The 17,588-nt window shown below is 35.5% G+C and overlaps 2 protein-coding genes across 3 annotated transcripts; both read left to right on the plus strand.

Moving 5' to 3' along the window:
• The first annotated feature begins 557 nt into the window (after positions 1–557).
• On the plus strand, positions 558–6,703 carry LOC108344928 (65-kDa microtubule-associated protein 3). The gene is given in 14 exon segments (XM_017583468.2): positions 558–717; positions 1,812–1,899; positions 2,018–2,224; positions 2,747–2,992; positions 3,110–3,319; positions 3,429–3,584; positions 3,671–3,830; positions 3,913–4,064; positions 4,505–4,592; positions 4,751–4,824; positions 4,927–5,001; positions 5,241–5,505; positions 6,051–6,241; positions 6,244–6,703. Coding segments are annotated over 13 exon segments (2,100 nt in total). The 5' UTR covers positions 558–717; positions 1,812–1,827; the 3' UTR covers positions 6,448–6,703.
• Positions 6,704–7,754: 1,051 nt separating this feature from the next.
• On the plus strand, positions 7,755–13,908 carry LOC108343699 (AT-hook motif nuclear-localized protein 7). Of its 2 annotated transcripts, XM_052867312.1 has the most exons (6): positions 7,755–8,089; positions 8,193–8,602; positions 10,576–10,643; positions 11,255–11,386; positions 12,593–12,754; positions 13,203–13,908. In XM_052867312.1, exons 2-6 carry the CDS (start codon positions 8,251–8,253, stop codon positions 13,503–13,505), a joined length of 1,017 nt encoding a protein of 338 aa, XP_052723272.1. In that variant the 5' UTR covers positions 7,755–8,089; positions 8,193–8,250; the 3' UTR covers positions 13,506–13,908. The 2 variants fall into 2 exon arrangements, with proteins under 2 accessions (XP_052723272.1, XP_017437524.1); XM_017582035.2 differs by having other exon boundaries at positions 7,755–8,602.
• Positions 13,909–17,588: the final 3,680 nt, after the last annotated feature.

Raw genomic sequence — 17,588 nt, forward strand, 5'->3', positions numbered from 1 at the left:
TTACTTGAACATTGAGTTAAATCTCTGAACTATTATTTACAATTGAGTTTTATAACTTGTTTTTATGTTTTAATTGAGGATTATCTTTGCATTAGGAATTTCCACACATGCCAAATTCAGTATTTTTACTCTTAGTGCCTCTTTAATCAAACCCACGTATCTGACTCAATTAATTTTTGATCATATTAAAAATAAATAAAACAGTTAAGTAGAAGAAAAAAATAAATAGTTAAAGAATAAAAAAGAAATAGTTTATTCATAAAAGAAAAATACACTTTAATATACCTAACTTTTCTATATTTATATAACATTATTTCTTTTTCACTTTTTATTTTCTTCTAAATATAAAAATTCACCTTTTTTATAACTTTTTTATAACTATTTTATCATTGTATCATGTCTAAAATAAATACAAATGTATGTTACTTATCGTTATTTATCATAAAAATAATAATTTATTTATATACAGAAAATAATAATAAAAAACAAAATCAAAACCACTGTAACCGCTCTTCAACGGTTTTCCTTCCTCAAACGGCTACATTCTCTCTCTTTTCTCTCTTCCTATTTTTTCATTTCTCACCCCATTTCGAAATTTCACAAAAGCTGCATTTTTCTGGGAAACCCTTTTTCATTTTATCGGGAAAACCGATCCCCCTTTCTTGCCAGGGGGGGTTTCTAGACCAAAGGCAATTCACCAATCCCTTTCAATCACAGGTGAAGATTAAGATCCTTTACTATAATATTAGTAAAGCTCTCATTTTTGCTTTTCTGGGATCCCTCAAAATCATATTCTGTTCGTGAGGAAGGTGTAACGATAAAGTTTCTAATCTGGGTTTCACCAATCAAGAAAAAAAAAACATCAACCTAAATTTAGTATCTTACTTTGAAGTTCTGTGTCCTTCACATCCTAGGTTATTGACACCACAGCTTTCCTGTTTAATCTGTTTAGCGTATGTGCTATGACATTCTTTTCTGGACAATTGTGCATTTGGTTACAATATTTTCGCTAATAAATAATGTTAGTAGCAGAAAGCTACGTGCCTGCTTTGAAACATTTTATGCTCAGTTTTGATTGAATCTCTGGGGTTCAATCAATCGTGTTTGATTATATTTTTTTTTTCTCTGGGGATGTTGGATTTATTAAAATGATGTTACATATTATAGGTCCAACACTTGAGTTACATGGTAAAATGATGGAATGGAACCATACCGTCAATAATTAATTTTTCAGCAACAAACGTATTCGGATGCACTGGCAGTAATGTGGCACTTTTAATTTATCTATTATTGTGGTTTGTTCCAAGCCTTGGAGGCCTAATTCTAAGATAATGGTGTGGGTTTTATGTTTAAGAGGGATAATTGTTTAGTAAAGAGACAGTAGATGAATTAAGTATGGGAATTTGATATTTAGCAACTCGTGCATTGTGTCATTGTTTCACTGATTTACCATATAGTTGAGCCTTGACCAGATGGGCCCCCAATGGCTAACCTTTATTCATTGGCGGTAGGCTTTTTTGACATAAACTAAAATCTTTAATGTTTCTTGTAGCAACAATAGTGTTTTTTTTTTCCAGTGAGAATCTCACCACAATATGAGCATGCTGTCATTTAAAGTGACAATTCTATATTGAAACTTGATCTTAGATCGTGACTTGTTTTGAAAGATTGACCATGGATTTTAAGTCTGTTACAAGTATTCTTAATTTCTACTTTCATGACACATGAATTTGGAATGATTGTTTCTCAAGTTTATGTTCTTTTGGCCTTTTGGGGAACAATGGTTTTTACAGTTTTTTTGCTGTCGGTAGATACAAGTGATCCAAAATGGATAGACATCAAAAGGGTCTTCTTTTACAATCCAATACAACATGTGAATCTCTTCTTAACGAACTTCAGGTATACATTAAATTTTGCTGCAACTTATAATGTTCCCTCTGCCCCACTGGCCAAATAAATTAATGTGTGGAAAACTGAAGAACTCCTATTGTTTGTCTTGGCTAATTTCTCACAATAGATAATATGGAATGAAGTCGGGGAGTCTGAGACTGAAAAAGATAGAATGTTGTATGAGCTTGAAGAAGAGTGTGTAGAAGTATATAGAAGAAAGGTAGATAAAGCTAATCGGTCTAGAGCTCAACTAAGGCAGGAGATTGCTGATTCCGAGGCAGAGCTTGCATGTATCTGCTCAACAATGGGAGAGCGACCTGTGCATTTTAGACAGGTTGGATTTTATGAATCACCAATTTTTTTAATTTTATTTTAGGGCTTGTATGTGTATTGGTTAAATAAAGTGGAGAGAAGAACTTAGGGAAAATGAAACTGCATGTAGTGTTGAATTTTTTTGGAAGTGATTGCATAAGATGTATTAATGAAGTTTGTTGGTTACCAATAAAAGCTCTTGTACAAATTTATATCTAAATTGTTGTCAATGAGTAACTATTTGCCAAAGGTAGCTGTTTAGTTGAGAGGGGTCCTAGGATTCTCGTTAAAATTAACGTACCTTGTAGTTTTCTTAGTAGTTCCAACTTCCAAGCCCAGGTAAAGCAGGAAGAATTTCTTTTGGGTCCTTAGTAGCCTACGTAAGACTTGTCAATATACCTGACATGAATCACTCATGACAATTTGTTTTTGTATAGTTTTCTTGGATGTTATATTCATGACCTTAACAGTTAAGGTTATTTCGTTATCCAGTTGATCTACTAAGAAGAAGATTGGTTCGTTCTTGTCTTTCATATTTTTCTAGTTTGACAAAAATGCTGGAAGCTTAAAGGAAAAGCTGGCAAGAGTTCACCCAGAGCTGGAGGAAATGCGGAAAAGGAAGTTTGAGCGTAGAAATCAATTTATAGAAGTTCAAGAACAGATTCAAAGTATCTCAAATGAGATTTGTAGTACAGGAGAATATATTACTGCTGTTGTAGATGAAACTGATTTGTCATTGAGAAAGCTTGAAGAATTACACAGAGAGCTCCTTGCACTTCAGAAAGAGAAGGTCAATAATATACTTATAGTTTATCTCTATCTGGGTTCTATTTGTGTGTGTGTGTGTGTGTGTGAAGATAGACCAATTTGAACAATCACATATTGTTCTTTGTTATTTTTCGTGCAGAGTGAGCGCCTCAAGAAGGTTCAAGACCAAATATGTACCTTGAATTCTCTCTGTTCAGTGCTTGGTTTGGACTTCAAGCAGACAGTCACTGGAGTCCATCCTAGCTTAGGAATTTCAGAAGGTCCTAGGAGTGTCAATAGTGAAACCATAAATCAATTGGCTATTGCCATACAAGAATTGCGAAAAGTTAAACTGCAGAGAATGCAAAGGGTAAAAACTGGCAGTTTGTAGATCTAATTTTGATATGAAACATTACTTTGTGTTTATAATTTGATGTTATTTTCTCTGGTTGATAATTAACTTGATTATTGTCTGGCAGCTTCAAGATCTAGCTTCAACAATGTTGGAGCTCTGGAATTTGATGGATACGCCTGTTGAAGAGCAACAGATGTTTCAGAATGTTACTTGTAATATCGCTGCTTCAGAAGATGAAGTAACTGAACCAAACAGCTTGTCTGAGAACTTCATCAACTATGTGAGTTATAGTTACTGGAGAAATAAGGACTGGTTTTCTTGATCTGTGCGGTTCAGATTTCCTGTAGAAGTAATATTTTCATGCAGGTCGAGGCAGAAGTATCCAGGTTGGAAGAGTTAAAATCAAGCAAAATGAAAGAGCTTGTTTTGAGGAAAAGAGCAGAGCTAGAGGAGATTTGTCATAAGACTCATTTGATTCCAAAAATTGATAGTGCAGTGGAACAAGCTGTTGAAGCGATAGAATCTGGTAAGTTCCGTATGAGAAACATCTGAATGAGCGCAATTGTTTCCTCAGCAAACTAAAGTCTGCATCTTCCTTTCTTTATCAGGAGTGGTAGACCCAGCTTGTGTGCTTGAACAGCTTGAACTTCAGATTGCCTCTGCAAAAGAGGAAGCTTTTGTCAGAAAAGAAATACTTGAAAAATTTGAGAAATGGTTAGCAGCACGTGAAGAAGAATCTTGGCTTGAGGAGTACAACATGGTTTGTTTTTTTTACTTTCACCATCTCTGTTGGTATTAACATTGAGTGGTAATTTGGACTGTTGGATGGATAATAGTTCGATGTTCATAAAAAGAAAGTTTTTCATCTTTTTTTTTCAATGACTTTTTTTAAAAATTACTTTTTCTTTTTGGAATGTTTAGGTTTAAGGTTTTCAAAAGATTTCTGATTATTTTGTGAGTAGCTTGTGAAAAAAGCTATGATTATAACTATCTTTCAAATAAAAGAACTTTTTATAATTGCAATAAAAAAAAACTTCATATAAGATCTCTAAAAATAGATTACCTGTTTATGCATCCTGAAACATCCCTTTCTATAAAAAGCACAAATAAATGGCTCCTAAATGGTGTACACGGATTCCCCTTCCCATATCTATCACACTTAACAATTTGTTAATTTTATTGTCATCTTGTTTCTTCCAGGATGAAAATCGATACAATGCTGGGAAAGGTTCTCATCTTACTCTCAAGCGAGCGGAGAAAGCCCGTGCCTTGGTCAGCAAACTACCAGGTATTAGATCTTGATTGCTTCTTTGTCAGCCATTTTGCTTTGCTATTGGACCTTTGACCATCTTAAGGATACTGAATAGAAACACAACTTTACTTTTCCATGCCTTGATGTTTGTTTTATGCATAATGTCTTTTTCATTTCCTTTTGTTTGCATGCAGCAATGGTAGAGGCTTTAACTTCAAAAACTGTAGCATGGGAAAAAGACAAAGGCATTGAGTTCACATATGATGGTGTAAGTACCCTCACCATAGAAATCATCGGAGGTCATCTTCGTGTCTTGTTGTTCAGCAAGTCTATTATTTCAAACTAATTTTTGTTGTACGTGACTTTCTAGACCTGTCTGATCTCTATGCTTGAGAACTACTCGCTATCACGGCAAGAGAAGGAGCAAGAACGTCGTAGGCAGCGGGTATATGGACCACTTGTTGCATTTAAGATTCTTTAATATAAGTTCTGTAGTTATAAAAAAACACCCTGATTTTTGTCTGAGTTTAAAATCCTGGCAACATTTTATGGTTTGTCTTTATTTTTCTTCACAACCTACACACTCATTTGACACTGTTTTTATTAATGGGAGAGCTGGAATACATGTATCAAATGAGTGTAAAAGTGTCTCAAACTAATTTTATTCTTATGTATCTGTTTCAGGAACTGAAGAAACTTCAGGGACAAATGACAGCGGAAAAGGAAGTACTCTATGGGTCAAAGGTAAGCCCTTCAAAGGCCCAGAGTGCAAAAAAGACACCTAGAGCTGGAAGCGCAGCATGTAGAAAAATCTCCCTTGGATGTCAGACACCAAAATCTGATTCGAAACCTTATCAGTCACAGTCATCCTTCATAAAGAGGACAGATAAAGCCCACCAAAATGATCGACTAAATAATCTGGATGATGATGTTTCATATTTATCATCAGGTAGTTAACTTCTCTTATACTCGGCCCCTCCAGTGTTTCATGCATCATGGCTTGCAGATTTCTCACTGTAAGGGTTTGCTTCCTGTTTGGTTGAAAGGAAAAAACATGACGTACCATTTTTCATTCTTTTAATTTTCTTCTCAAAATGAAAGCCTCCATCAATTTAGTTAACATGCCTACTTGCCATCTAAAATGCAACAATAGATTGTTGGATACCTGCTTATGTTTCCTTTGGTTTTAGAAGAAGATTCTCCATCGGATTCCCCGAAGTACTATTGATGACGATGGCTTTTTGGTAAAGGCTGTATGTGGCACCAAGGAATGGTTTAGAAATTTTTTATTCGTTTGATGTTGAAGGTGGAGGCCAAAGCCACATCTCAGCTGGTTGATTTTCCCATAATTTCTAGCTGGTATTATCGAGCATTCCTTTGCTGTTTGTGTTTCATATAATCTGCAGAAAAAACATACGTACATACTTAACGATTTTCTGTGTGACATTCATGCATTTAGAACTCACCACTCATTTTGTTGTTCTTATGTTATAGCTAGAAGAGGACTTGATACTGCTGGTGTTCCTATGAAAAAATTCTCTACTGGTGCTGTAAGTGTTCGTGAAATGGAATCTCCTTCTACACGCCAACCTTTTTCTCCCATCTCTTTAACGGTATCATCGAAAGCTAATGATGCAAATGCTGTAGACGATATACAGAACAAGAAGCTGCCGAACACATTAGTATAGTTAGCAATTTTCCATCTATCACTACTACATCAAAGACAACCACAGTGGTGGATGAAGAAAATAGAACTCCTATGAATACGTCCATGACTCCAACCCCTGCCGCAGTTCCTTATGGAGAAGAGACCGAATACTCCTTTGAGGAAAGAAGGCTCGGTTGGTTTGTTTGGTTTTCCAGATTACATATTATTACACTGTTATTGTAATTACCTGTAAATGATAATCTCAAGTCAAATGTGGCTTCCCGATTATGTACATAGTCTTAAGAAGGGGGCTTGGCCTGTGTTGTGGAAAGTACATACTAATGATAAATTTTGCAATCTAATCTGATTTTCTTTTTTCACAGATAACTGTTTCATCTCTCAACCAAAACCTGCCCTTATGTTCCCAGATGTACTCTTCTTGCTGATTTGATGAAATCCACTTTAAATAAAGAACACAAAGTTAAATGAAGATAACTACAAAATCTGAGATATGCGTGGGAGATCTCATTCACCTTAATCACGAAATCTGATAAAGTCAACTTTTTTAATTAGCATAAGAGAAAATTCTATATATATATATATGCTATGTGGCTTCGAGTGCTGACAACTGTCTACAGCTTATTGTGTGGAGTCAACACCTAGCACAAAACCAAAAAGAATTAATACCAATAAGAAAAGTACTTTACTTTTTAAAACACAATTTAGCTGTGAAACATTTGCCCTATTAGTTTACTTTCTTTAATGTTCATTAAATATATCTTCTATGTTTGGGAAGTTGCTGCTACACAGAAAATAGCACAGTATCCAGGCTTAAATATAATATCTGTTTATGGATACCCTATATTTATATCAGAATTGTAGATGCAGGACCATAGTATTAGTATTTGGTAGCCCATTCTGTCTACAAGTGTTTTTTTGTGTAATTTTGTTTTCCTTTTTCTTCTCTAAGAAGAAAAGGTTTTTGAAATGGCCCTTTTAGTCAACTCAAGCTGTGAAAGAGGGGAGAAAGAGAAGAAAGAGAGAACAAAAGGTAAAAGAATAATGCAATCCAGTGGCACATCTTAGAGTAGATTCACCAAACCAATGGAGTATTTCAAATCATTTTTCTTTTTGCTTGAGAAAACATCTGTTTATGTGTCTTGGTCAACTTTATTTTAACTTAAAATAAAAGACAAAGAACTTGTCAGTAGTTGGAGCAATGGAATGGCTCCATCCAGCCTTTGCTTACAGCTTCTACTAATTTTTTTCTTTTGTTTTAAAAAAGCAGTAAATAAATAAATTGCAATATTTTATTAAAAGTTTCTTTTTTCTTTTCCATAAACATCACCTATTTTTTTATGCATTCAAATTGATAAGTATCTGTATTCCCAGTCATTTATTAAATCACCTTTATTAAATTTCCAAGACGGACGTGAACCAATTTCTTAACCAAAATTCATACTTTGAATTTTGCAATTAAAATATTAATTATTAATTAAATTCCCTGTTATTTAATTACTTTATTACTTTATCATTTTACATTTTATTATATTTTCCCATTTTCAACTTTATTTATTTACTTCTCCTTTTCCTGCAAAACCCTAATTTCAGACATCACTCTGGCGGATTTGTAAACTAGATTTGTTATTTTCTCTGTAATTGTAGAATTTATTTTTAAAAAAATTTGCTATTTTTTGAAGCTTTTACCGCTCTCTGCAATGGTGGAGATTTGAGCCACAGTATCGCGTCTTTCTCGGTGTTCAACCTCAACCGTTCAAAATTATGCTTCTGGGTTTCGTCATTTCAGACAGAAGTTTCTATTTTTGAAGTTTTTATGTGCGATTGCAACTTTTTCTGTGCTCAAACGTCAGTGTACTGTTTTTGGGTACGTTTGTTCTGCATTCAAGTACATTTGTCTTCTTTGAGTTGAAAAAAATTCATTTTTCCTTTTTTTTGAATTTTTAATTCCTTGAATCTTCAATGGATAGGGTTTAAGCGTGTTTTAAGGTTTTGGGGTGTCTTTGTTTTTCTTTGATTCGAAAAAAAATGGAGGAAAAAGAGATTTTTAGTTCTGGGCAGGCTGTTAAGGTTGTCGAGCCCCCCCAGAGCTTCCACGTGGCACTAAGATCCGTGCAGTTTTCTGGGCCCACGGGGGATTCGCCGGCACCGGTGAGTACTCCGGTGATTACTTCCGGTAGTACAGAAGGGAAGAAGAAGAGGGGCCGGCCTAGGAAATATGGACCGGACGGCAATGTGGCGCTGTCGCCGATGCCGATATCATCGTCGATTCCATTGACCGGAGACTTCTCAGTCTGGAAAAAGGGCAGAGGAAAGCCAGTTGAATCAATCAAGAAGTCTTTTAAGTTTTATGAAGTTGAAGGTCAAGGTGCAGGACAAGGTAAAAAATATTGCTCATTGATTCGTACATTTTTAGAGTTTAATCTTATAATAGTTACTCTTTGTTTTTATGTTTTACTGTTGCATTAGCAGTATATTCTTATTTTCCCCTTTCATATTTAGTAGGGTTGTTATTTACTATGTAAAATGGATTTATATTTTTTGAGTTGTAGTTGATTTAAGTTTGGTTTTCAATGCTTGTTTTTGTTTCATGAATTTTATTAATGTCTTTGAAGTGGATTTTGTATATGGTGGTACAAGTGGACCCTTGTATTAGATTCCCTTTAGATCTGGAATTGAAGATGTGTGGTGGTGGAAGGGGATATTTTGTGGTCAAAGTGAAGTGAAGTCAGTTTTCAGCTAAGGCAGCATATGATTCTTCTTTTTTCTTTACGAGGGGAAGGTGGCATAATCCGACCACAGAAACTGAGTTGGAATAACTGAAGGCACCACACCAGTATATTCAATAGGTTTAGTCCAGTACTTAGCTGATTTGACAAGGCTTGCAATGGTCTATAGCCTATATACTACTGGTTTGGACTTTGGACCATGACATGTTGCAAAATAGGAACCTAAAATTTAATAATATGACCGATGATTCTTGAAGTTGCATCTTTGAAAAAATGGTAGTGGATATAGGACAGTAGGCTGGAAAACGTTGTAGCACGTTTTAAGATTAATTTTTCCAATCAACATGTTATTGGTGGCTGCATAAATTGATGGTTATAAATCAAATATAGTAAGTCTCAATTGTATACGATACGTTTCCACAAATTATTAAGAGGTTGTACATAGAATCGATGTGAATGTTATATTTAATATGCAGTCCATGCATATGCTACATAAACATTTGAATATTTAGCTCCGGATTTAACAAGCTTAATTTTATATCTGGAGATATTCCAGGTTCATAACTTATTTTTAGATTTAGCTGTGGGCCTCTGAATGTTCTGGAGGAAGTTTTGGAATGGATAAAGCATAGCGTAGCTGTTTCACTACACTGGCATTTGGTTAATGATTAATGGAACATGCGGATAAATCTAGTGTAATGATATGTTCTGAATCAGGCGAACAATGTATATGATACTTTGACTATTGTTTTACCTCTACCATGTCATGGTATAGATGAGGTTTAGGATACGGTGTCTAAAATAGATAATTTTGTTGACAATTTTAGTGAAAAAGTATATAAATGGTAGTTATTCTCAGGACATTAGGTTCTGGTAAATTTGTATGGTGTATTATGATCTACAGCTTATACTGGCATGATGTGAAACATCCAGTTATCTGATAAATAGAAACTAATCAAGTAATGAGGACAGTTAATCTTGATTATATACAGGATCAACTGAAGCAGGTGTCAACTTTTGTAAACGACACTAGTAATTATTAAATATTTTTCGGCTAAAGTAACTTTTATCAATCTAGTTGTGAATAATGTGATTTTATCATGATGATAATGCATATCATGCTAGTTTTAGCTTTTGGAACCTCTTGTAGCTTTGACCCAAGCTATGTTTTTTGGCTTCCCAAAAGCTAGATCAAATGTGTCGGACATTTGTAAGTATGTAACATATTGATAGATATTTACATAAGTAGCACATTGTGGATAAAAACAAAGTGCTGTTATGAAATGTCAATTAGTTTTTAAATTGCATGAATATTTAGACTTTTTCTACTTTATAATTGATCCTTTCACAAACACATAGGTAACTTAGGGTATGATTCAGAGGAATGCAACTTTCAATGTTAAAACATCTTTCATTGTTGTATTCTTTTGAAAACTATCTATTGGTCAATATAGCTTATTTTCCTGGACATATATGATGTCAGATTCAAAGACAATCTAATAAACTATCTCTGACCCTTTTTTATTCTATTGTTTGCTTTTACATAATGAAATCAAAGTGGATTTTTTGTGTGAACAGTAGCTTCCGCATTACCCATTAATCTTGCTACATATTTATTTTATAGGTGATCAAATTGCATACTCAGTTGGTGCCAATTTCACACCTCACATCCTTATAGTAAATGCTGGCGAGGTATTCTGTTCATTTCCTCTAAAGTTTATCTTTTGAAAATAGTCAGATTATATTTGTCTGTTTATTGAAATTCCATAAATTTCTTTTAAATATTATAGCATCTTACCACTTAAAATTCTTATTTCCTTTTACCATATAATGTTTTTCTTTCTTCAATTGGTGCAGTTTCACTCTCTTCAATGCTTTAATAAAATGATATCTGTGTATATAATTAAATACATAAAGATATTTGTTTGATTATGCGTGTATGGGTAGGATATCATATTAATATTATGTGAAACAATAAATAATTTAACCATATTACTGCTTGGTTACTTAATTTTATTTGTAGAAACTTATTTGAAACAAGGGGTTGAGTGTTCCAAGATGGCGTAACTAGAGTGGAGCTGGGTATGAACAATATGTTAACAAGGATTCAAGTTAATGCTTTACCAACTCAAGGTTGTGATTATATGCTACCGTGGGAACTAACATAGGAATTAGTGGTTCTTAGAAACTGAAGAAAGTATGAAATTAGCCTTTTTGAAATCCATTTTAGTTTGGAGGAGGAGAAAGAAGGAAGTAAGCTTATTTGTGAATGTATTTGTGAGAGTTCTTGTGCCCTGTTTCAGGATGTTACTATGAAGATTATGTCCTTCTCTCAACAAGGATGTCAAGCTATTTGCATTCTGTCTGCAAATGGCACTATTTCAAATGTTACACTACGCCAACCAACTTCTTCTGGTGGTACTTTAACATATGAGGTTAGTTCAGTGCTAATATATAATACCCTAATTTTCTTGAGTCATATGCAGCCACATCTCTAAAGGGTTTTAAGTTTAAATATCCAATGTCAGTTTATTTGCAGAGGGAGGTGGGGGTTAGTAAATCATGTGTTGTTAAATTTGATTTTGGCAATTGGCTAAGAATCCAACCTAATATTTTGCTTCGTCGTATGATTTGGTTTCTTGCAATATTTGTATCAGCAGATGTTGTTACTTCACTAAAATGTTATCAGTTAATAATGATATTAAAGTTGATTATTATGCGTTAAGCCTTTGATTCAGACACATAGAAGAATTGGTAAAATGTAGCTTCTTATCCACAAATTCTAGATCTAAGCATGCTTGTTTTGTTTCTTATATTTGTAAATTTTTGGTTCAATACTGACAATGAAAATCACCCTATTGTTCTTCTTTAATAGTATACAGTATCTTTAATGCTGCTTAGTTTTTCACACTTTCCATGTTTGCCCCTTGATTTGGCATAATATAAATTTGTCTTATAACTTGTTCTGTTCTTTATGACCATTCACGTCTTCCTGCATGCAAAAATTCATTAGAAGAATAACTATTTTGGACCTATTCGGACAAACTTTTTCATAATCATTTCTAAGGGAGAAAAATGAGGAAAAAAAGGTGAAATTAGCTTCTCCACTAGTTAAAATTGTTACGAGCAAAGCAATAAAATAGACGAGAGAGAAAAGAAAGTTTATGCATACACTAATTTATTAAACTTCTTTCATATAGAATATTTATACATTTTTATAGAAAACTCATTTCATTTTTTATTTTATTTTCTCTCTTAGAAGTACTTATGAAGAATCTTGTCCAAACAGACTTATTTTCACAGATAAGACTTGGTTCATATAGGTAATCTGAAATTTGATCTGGCTATGATGAAGTCTTCATTTTTCTTGTTGTAATTCAGTTTAACTTCACTTGTCTTTGATACACTATTATATATTGAAAAATGCCATTAACACTCATTTACACTGATTAAAAATCCCAAATTGATTCCACTAATTGTGGACCCAAGTGATTTTGAGTCTAGCATGAGATTTTATCCAGGTCAGTGTTTGGAAGAGAATGTCCAAAAGCGTGTTGCTACTGTTTCTTTCTTTTTGTTGTACTTGGTTAAGTACTGGGTAAATACTTAATAATTTGCTGGAACATATTTGGTGCTTCTAGGGGCGCTTTGAAATTCTTTCCTTGACTGGTTCATATATGCCAACTGAGAATGGGTTTACAAAGAGCAGATCTGGTGGAATGAGCATCTCCTTGGCCGGTCCAGATGGTCGAGTAATGGGGGGTGGACTGGCCGGTTTGCTGGTAGCTGCCGGTCCTGTGCAGGTAATTTCTGCTGAAGAAGAGGATATTTGAGAGTTTAAAAATGATGAAGAAATAACCTTTATAAGTTTGTTTACCAGGGTTTATTAAATATGAAATAAGAGTAAACAGACTGTGCATGACACAATAAGAAGTTTTTACATAGTCATCTAATAAAAAATTGTCAAATATGATAACTTTGTTGATTTTTATGATAATTACCTTAATCACAGCAGTGACTTTTTATTAGTTCGAAGTATATAGAAATGAAACATAAAAAAAGACTAATGATGTCTGTCCAAATCACTCTCGTCACAAACATTGTAGGCTAGACCCAACAAAGAGTTATGATGGACTTTCTTTATGCTATCTTCTACCAATCCCTGAAAGAAAAATCATGCAATGAAAAGAACTAAACTACATATATGAGATATAGTTTCCTCAACACTTGTCTTGCTATCTTCTGCATCAGGTTGTTGTGGCTAGTTTTGTTCCTGGTCACCAGCTGGAACAGAAACCGAAAAAGCCTAGGGTGGAGCATGTTCCAATGACTGCACCTATACATGCCAGCCCTATACATGTGAGCCCTACTTCTGCAGATGATATAAGTATTGATCTTGGTGGAGTAAAGCCAATCTTGACACCAGCAGCTTTTCAAATGGACAGCATCTTTGGCAATGGACAACCTTCTGATGATGAGGCTCCTTTCCCTGAAGAAGAAGAAGAAGAAGAAGACCCTAACACGAGCTATGCAGATGCTGAAGTTGCTAGCTAAAGATATTCCTTTCCAAGTATTTGGTGCTCTCAAGAGTCAAATCAAATCCCATGTAGACTCACTCGTGCTTGACTGATGCTGACAATTAACTCCACAAAAGTCTTAGTGTGGGATGAGAAATCAAGGTTGGTTGACTTATGAAATTCTTCACTTAGTCATAGAAAATCTGTTTGTTAGGCTTTCATGGTTCTGTTCTCATGACGCATAACTGATATTGCTTTTTCTCATAGTTTTAGCCGATAGATGTAGGATATATGTTGTGCCACGTTCTTTTAGATTTCATTAGATTGTTTGAAATGAGTGCATGCGTGTGCTTTCTAAATTGTAATCTAACGATATTATTTGTTGTGAAGGAGGAAATTACATTTTAGCATTTACTTCAATGTAATATCTTTGTTTTACATTTGTTGTTTTCTCCTTGAGATTTAACTTTCTTTGATACGAAATTAAGAAGTGAATTTTAAGCCTAACTTAATCTCACAAATGCAACCATTACCTTTAGACACTCAAAGTAACCTATTGAGCTTCCTACTCAAATTTTCAACTCGAGGATTACCATAAAAAATGGTCACCACATTTTCTTTTATTACATAAGCATGGATTCTAGTAGTTTAATCCTTTAGTGTTATTAGAAAGTGGGTTTAAGCCTAGCTCAATTCCACAAAACCGACTTTCCAATTTGGTATTAGAGTAGAGGGTCTGTAAGTCTCTTCCTACTCTATCTTTGTTGCCGCTGGTGGCTAATGGTTGCGGCCACCGGTGACCTTAAAAATTTCATCTTTTCTGAAATACCTCAATGAACAGTTCTGTTATGATTTCTGTCTAGTCTCCAAATCTTAGTTGTTGTCCGCAATTGTTTGGCACCGTTTGTCGTTGTCTGGTGCCATTTGTCGTTGTCCACCTAACACTGTTTTGCCACAGTGAGGAGTTGTCTGTGACACCCGGGCACTGACGAGGAGGGGGAGTGATCGCCGGTGCAAGGGGCACAAACAAAGAGCAGCTCCTGGCAGGCTTCTAGTGGAAGAGACACATGAATGAATCGAACATACATCAGAATGAGAGGGATCTAGAGACTGTATAGGTATGAGACTATACAGTTGAAGGATAGCTGTGCGAGTGAGGACAAAACACATTGGAAAGCCTCGTGTTGATGTGTGGGGGCAGTCAATATTCCCTGTAAGTTGCCAGGGCGTTACAAGTGGTATTAGAGCCTAGCCTCTCCCAGTACGGTGTGGTTCGAGGACGAACCAAGCGGAAGCTGGTGGGCATGTGACACCCGGGCACTGACGAGGGTGGGGAGTGATCGCCGATGCAAGAGGCACGAAGTGCAAGAGGCACAAACAAAAAGCGGCTCCTGGCAGGCTTCTAGTGGAAGGGACACATGAATAAATCGAACATACACCGGAATAAGACTCCTTTCATAATATTTGTTTAGCTTTGCGTATTGTAGCAGTGTGATGTTCTTGATGACTTGTGTCATTTATTTACAAGTCTCTAAGGAGAGTCGGTGTTATCAACTAGCTAACACCAAGGAATTTCAACACTAAAATCATTAGGTTGAAGGTTGCTCATAACATGAGGGGAGTCTATTTCTGGCAAAATTAAGAATCTTAGTCAAACAATTTCACCATCCCATTGTTAGATTTGTTTTTAGATGCTTTGATGAATTATGGAGACCATTATGATCTTCCACCTTCATGATTTGTCATATGATTTGTCATCGGCGCGTCATCATTTTTGTTGTTTGCCGTGAGAGGGAGTATGTTTCAGCCACTACAGACCCCATCAATCAATGATGACAATTTAGTGCCTTTAGTTTGTCGCTTTCAACCACTACAGGCCCCCATCAGTCAATGATGACAATTTAGTCCCTGCAGTATGTTTCAACCACTACAAACCCCATCAATCAATGATGGAAGTTTTGACACTGCAGTTTGTTTCCGCCACTACAGGCCCCATCAGTCAGTGATGACAATTTAGTCCTTGTAGTTTGTCGCTTTTAGCTATTGCAAGCCCCATCCATACTTGATGGAAATCCAGTCTTTGCAGTTTGTCGTTATCTACCACTCGTCATCCACTTTTGATGAAAATCAACTTTGTCAAAGTCATCCTACTTGAAGGTTCATGGTGCTACTTGAAGTTTCGTGGTTGTTCAATAATATTCTCCATAAGCTTATGAGGAGTCTTTTTGGTTATGCTGGTTTGTGAGTTTAATTTGGTTTATAGACATTCTCTCTCGATGGTCTAAAGCATATGTGCATCTTGTTCGAAGCCAAAGTTACCATGTCTATTGTTTGGACATTCGAGACAAGTTCATTTTGTTGGAGTGAGTTTATTTATTTCAAGCTTTATACATACAATTTGTATGCTCTAGCTTGAGGCGGAGTGTTAGAATATTTACCCTATTTATCATGATTATATTGTGTCTAGAGTTACCCTATTTATCATGATTATATTGTGTCTAGAGTTACCCTATTTATCATGATTATATTGTGTCTAGGGTTACCTTATTTATCATGTGTTCTTGTATTAATTTATTTTTACAAATAGAAGATTATGAGAGGGATGAATTAAGCCCTCAAGAATTATTTTACAGTTTAATTCTGAAATGGGTATCAAAGCGGGCGATCCTGCTCTGGTTTCTGTCTTGTAGCATCTGTCCGGCGCCACATTTTGCTATCGCCCACCACCGTCCACTGCTGCCCGCCGTCGGCCACCATCCGCCGCTGACCACCACCGTCGTTGTTGACCGCCACCATCAGTCTCTGGCCGTCATCTGCCATCGTCGGCCACCGTCCGCAATCGGCCGCCACCAGCCACCGTTAATAGTTCTGTTCGTCTAATCCTTTAGGGTTTTCTTGTTCCTCGCTGGTAAGATTCATCTTCTTCAGAGATGGCGTCTAGTAGTACTCTTTCCTTCTCCGGAAGTCCATCAATTACCTCCGAGAAGCTATATGGAAAAAAATATCTGTCATGGTCTGTTGTTGTTGAAATGTGGTTCCTTGCCCAATGACATTATGACCACCTTGAGCGAGATGGAAGCCATGTGCCTACTGAAAAAGTTGATGATCAGTGGAAACAAGTAGATTTCCAGTTGTTGCCCTGTTATGACAATCAATGGAACCCAAACTTCTTATATCTCTGAGGGCTTTCAAAACTTGTCACTCCTTTTGGAAGAAAGCTTAAAGCATTTATGCCAACGATATTCAATGTCTTTATGACAATGCAAACAAGCTTGCATCTCTTAAAATGGCAGACAGTGATATGGTCTCCTTCATGAATGAAGCCCAATCTGTTGTCGAAGAACTCAGGATGTTTTTGGAAGCGGACCCATTAGAGGATATCAAAATGAAACTAGACAAATTTTACATGGTGTTCATCCTTCGTGCCCTACATCCCGATTTTGATCATCTCAGAGATCAACTTCTGACCAGTCATAAGGTCCCCTCCATGGGAACATTAACCACTCGCCTTATGCGTGTCCCGGTACCTAGAGAGGCTTATAGATAAGTTAAGAAAATAGATGGTCAACTTTCAACTTCGAGAAGATTTAAGGAAATTTCCAATGTTTAAAGAAATCAAGGACGAAACTTTCACTAATTTGGCATGTAAGATCCTTCACTATAGTTAGGCTGCAAATGATGAATGATTGATCTTTGCTTTGGATGGTACTGATACCCAATCAAATGCTATATGTTCAAATCTAGAAGATGAATTTAAGCATCCACATCCTTTACAACTAGAATATCATCCTTTGTCAAGAGAGATTTTATGTACTTTGCCAACTGTCCGATCTATCCTTAAAATAATTATTGAAAAAAGTGTTCAGAAGAGTCATTTCCACTTCTAAGAATTGGTAAATGGGTCAAAGTTACTAATTTGCATATTAAGTTAAGTGTTGGACTGTGGGATGATGTTTTTGTCATTCAAAATAAGTTTCGATATATATCAAAAGAAGATCTGATCATTATGCAATGTCAAAGATTGATTGATGAGAGACTGTCTTTAATATCACCTCTGAATGAGTGATGACACTCATTAAAGCAAGGTCTCATCAGTCAACTTTTGGCATTCCATAATGAG

This window comes from Vigna angularis, chromosome 8, assembly GCF_016808095.1.
Source record: "Vigna angularis cultivar LongXiaoDou No.4 chromosome 8, ASM1680809v1, whole genome shotgun sequence".
Lineage (NCBI taxonomy): Eukaryota > Viridiplantae > Streptophyta > Magnoliopsida > Fabales > Fabaceae > Vigna > Vigna angularis.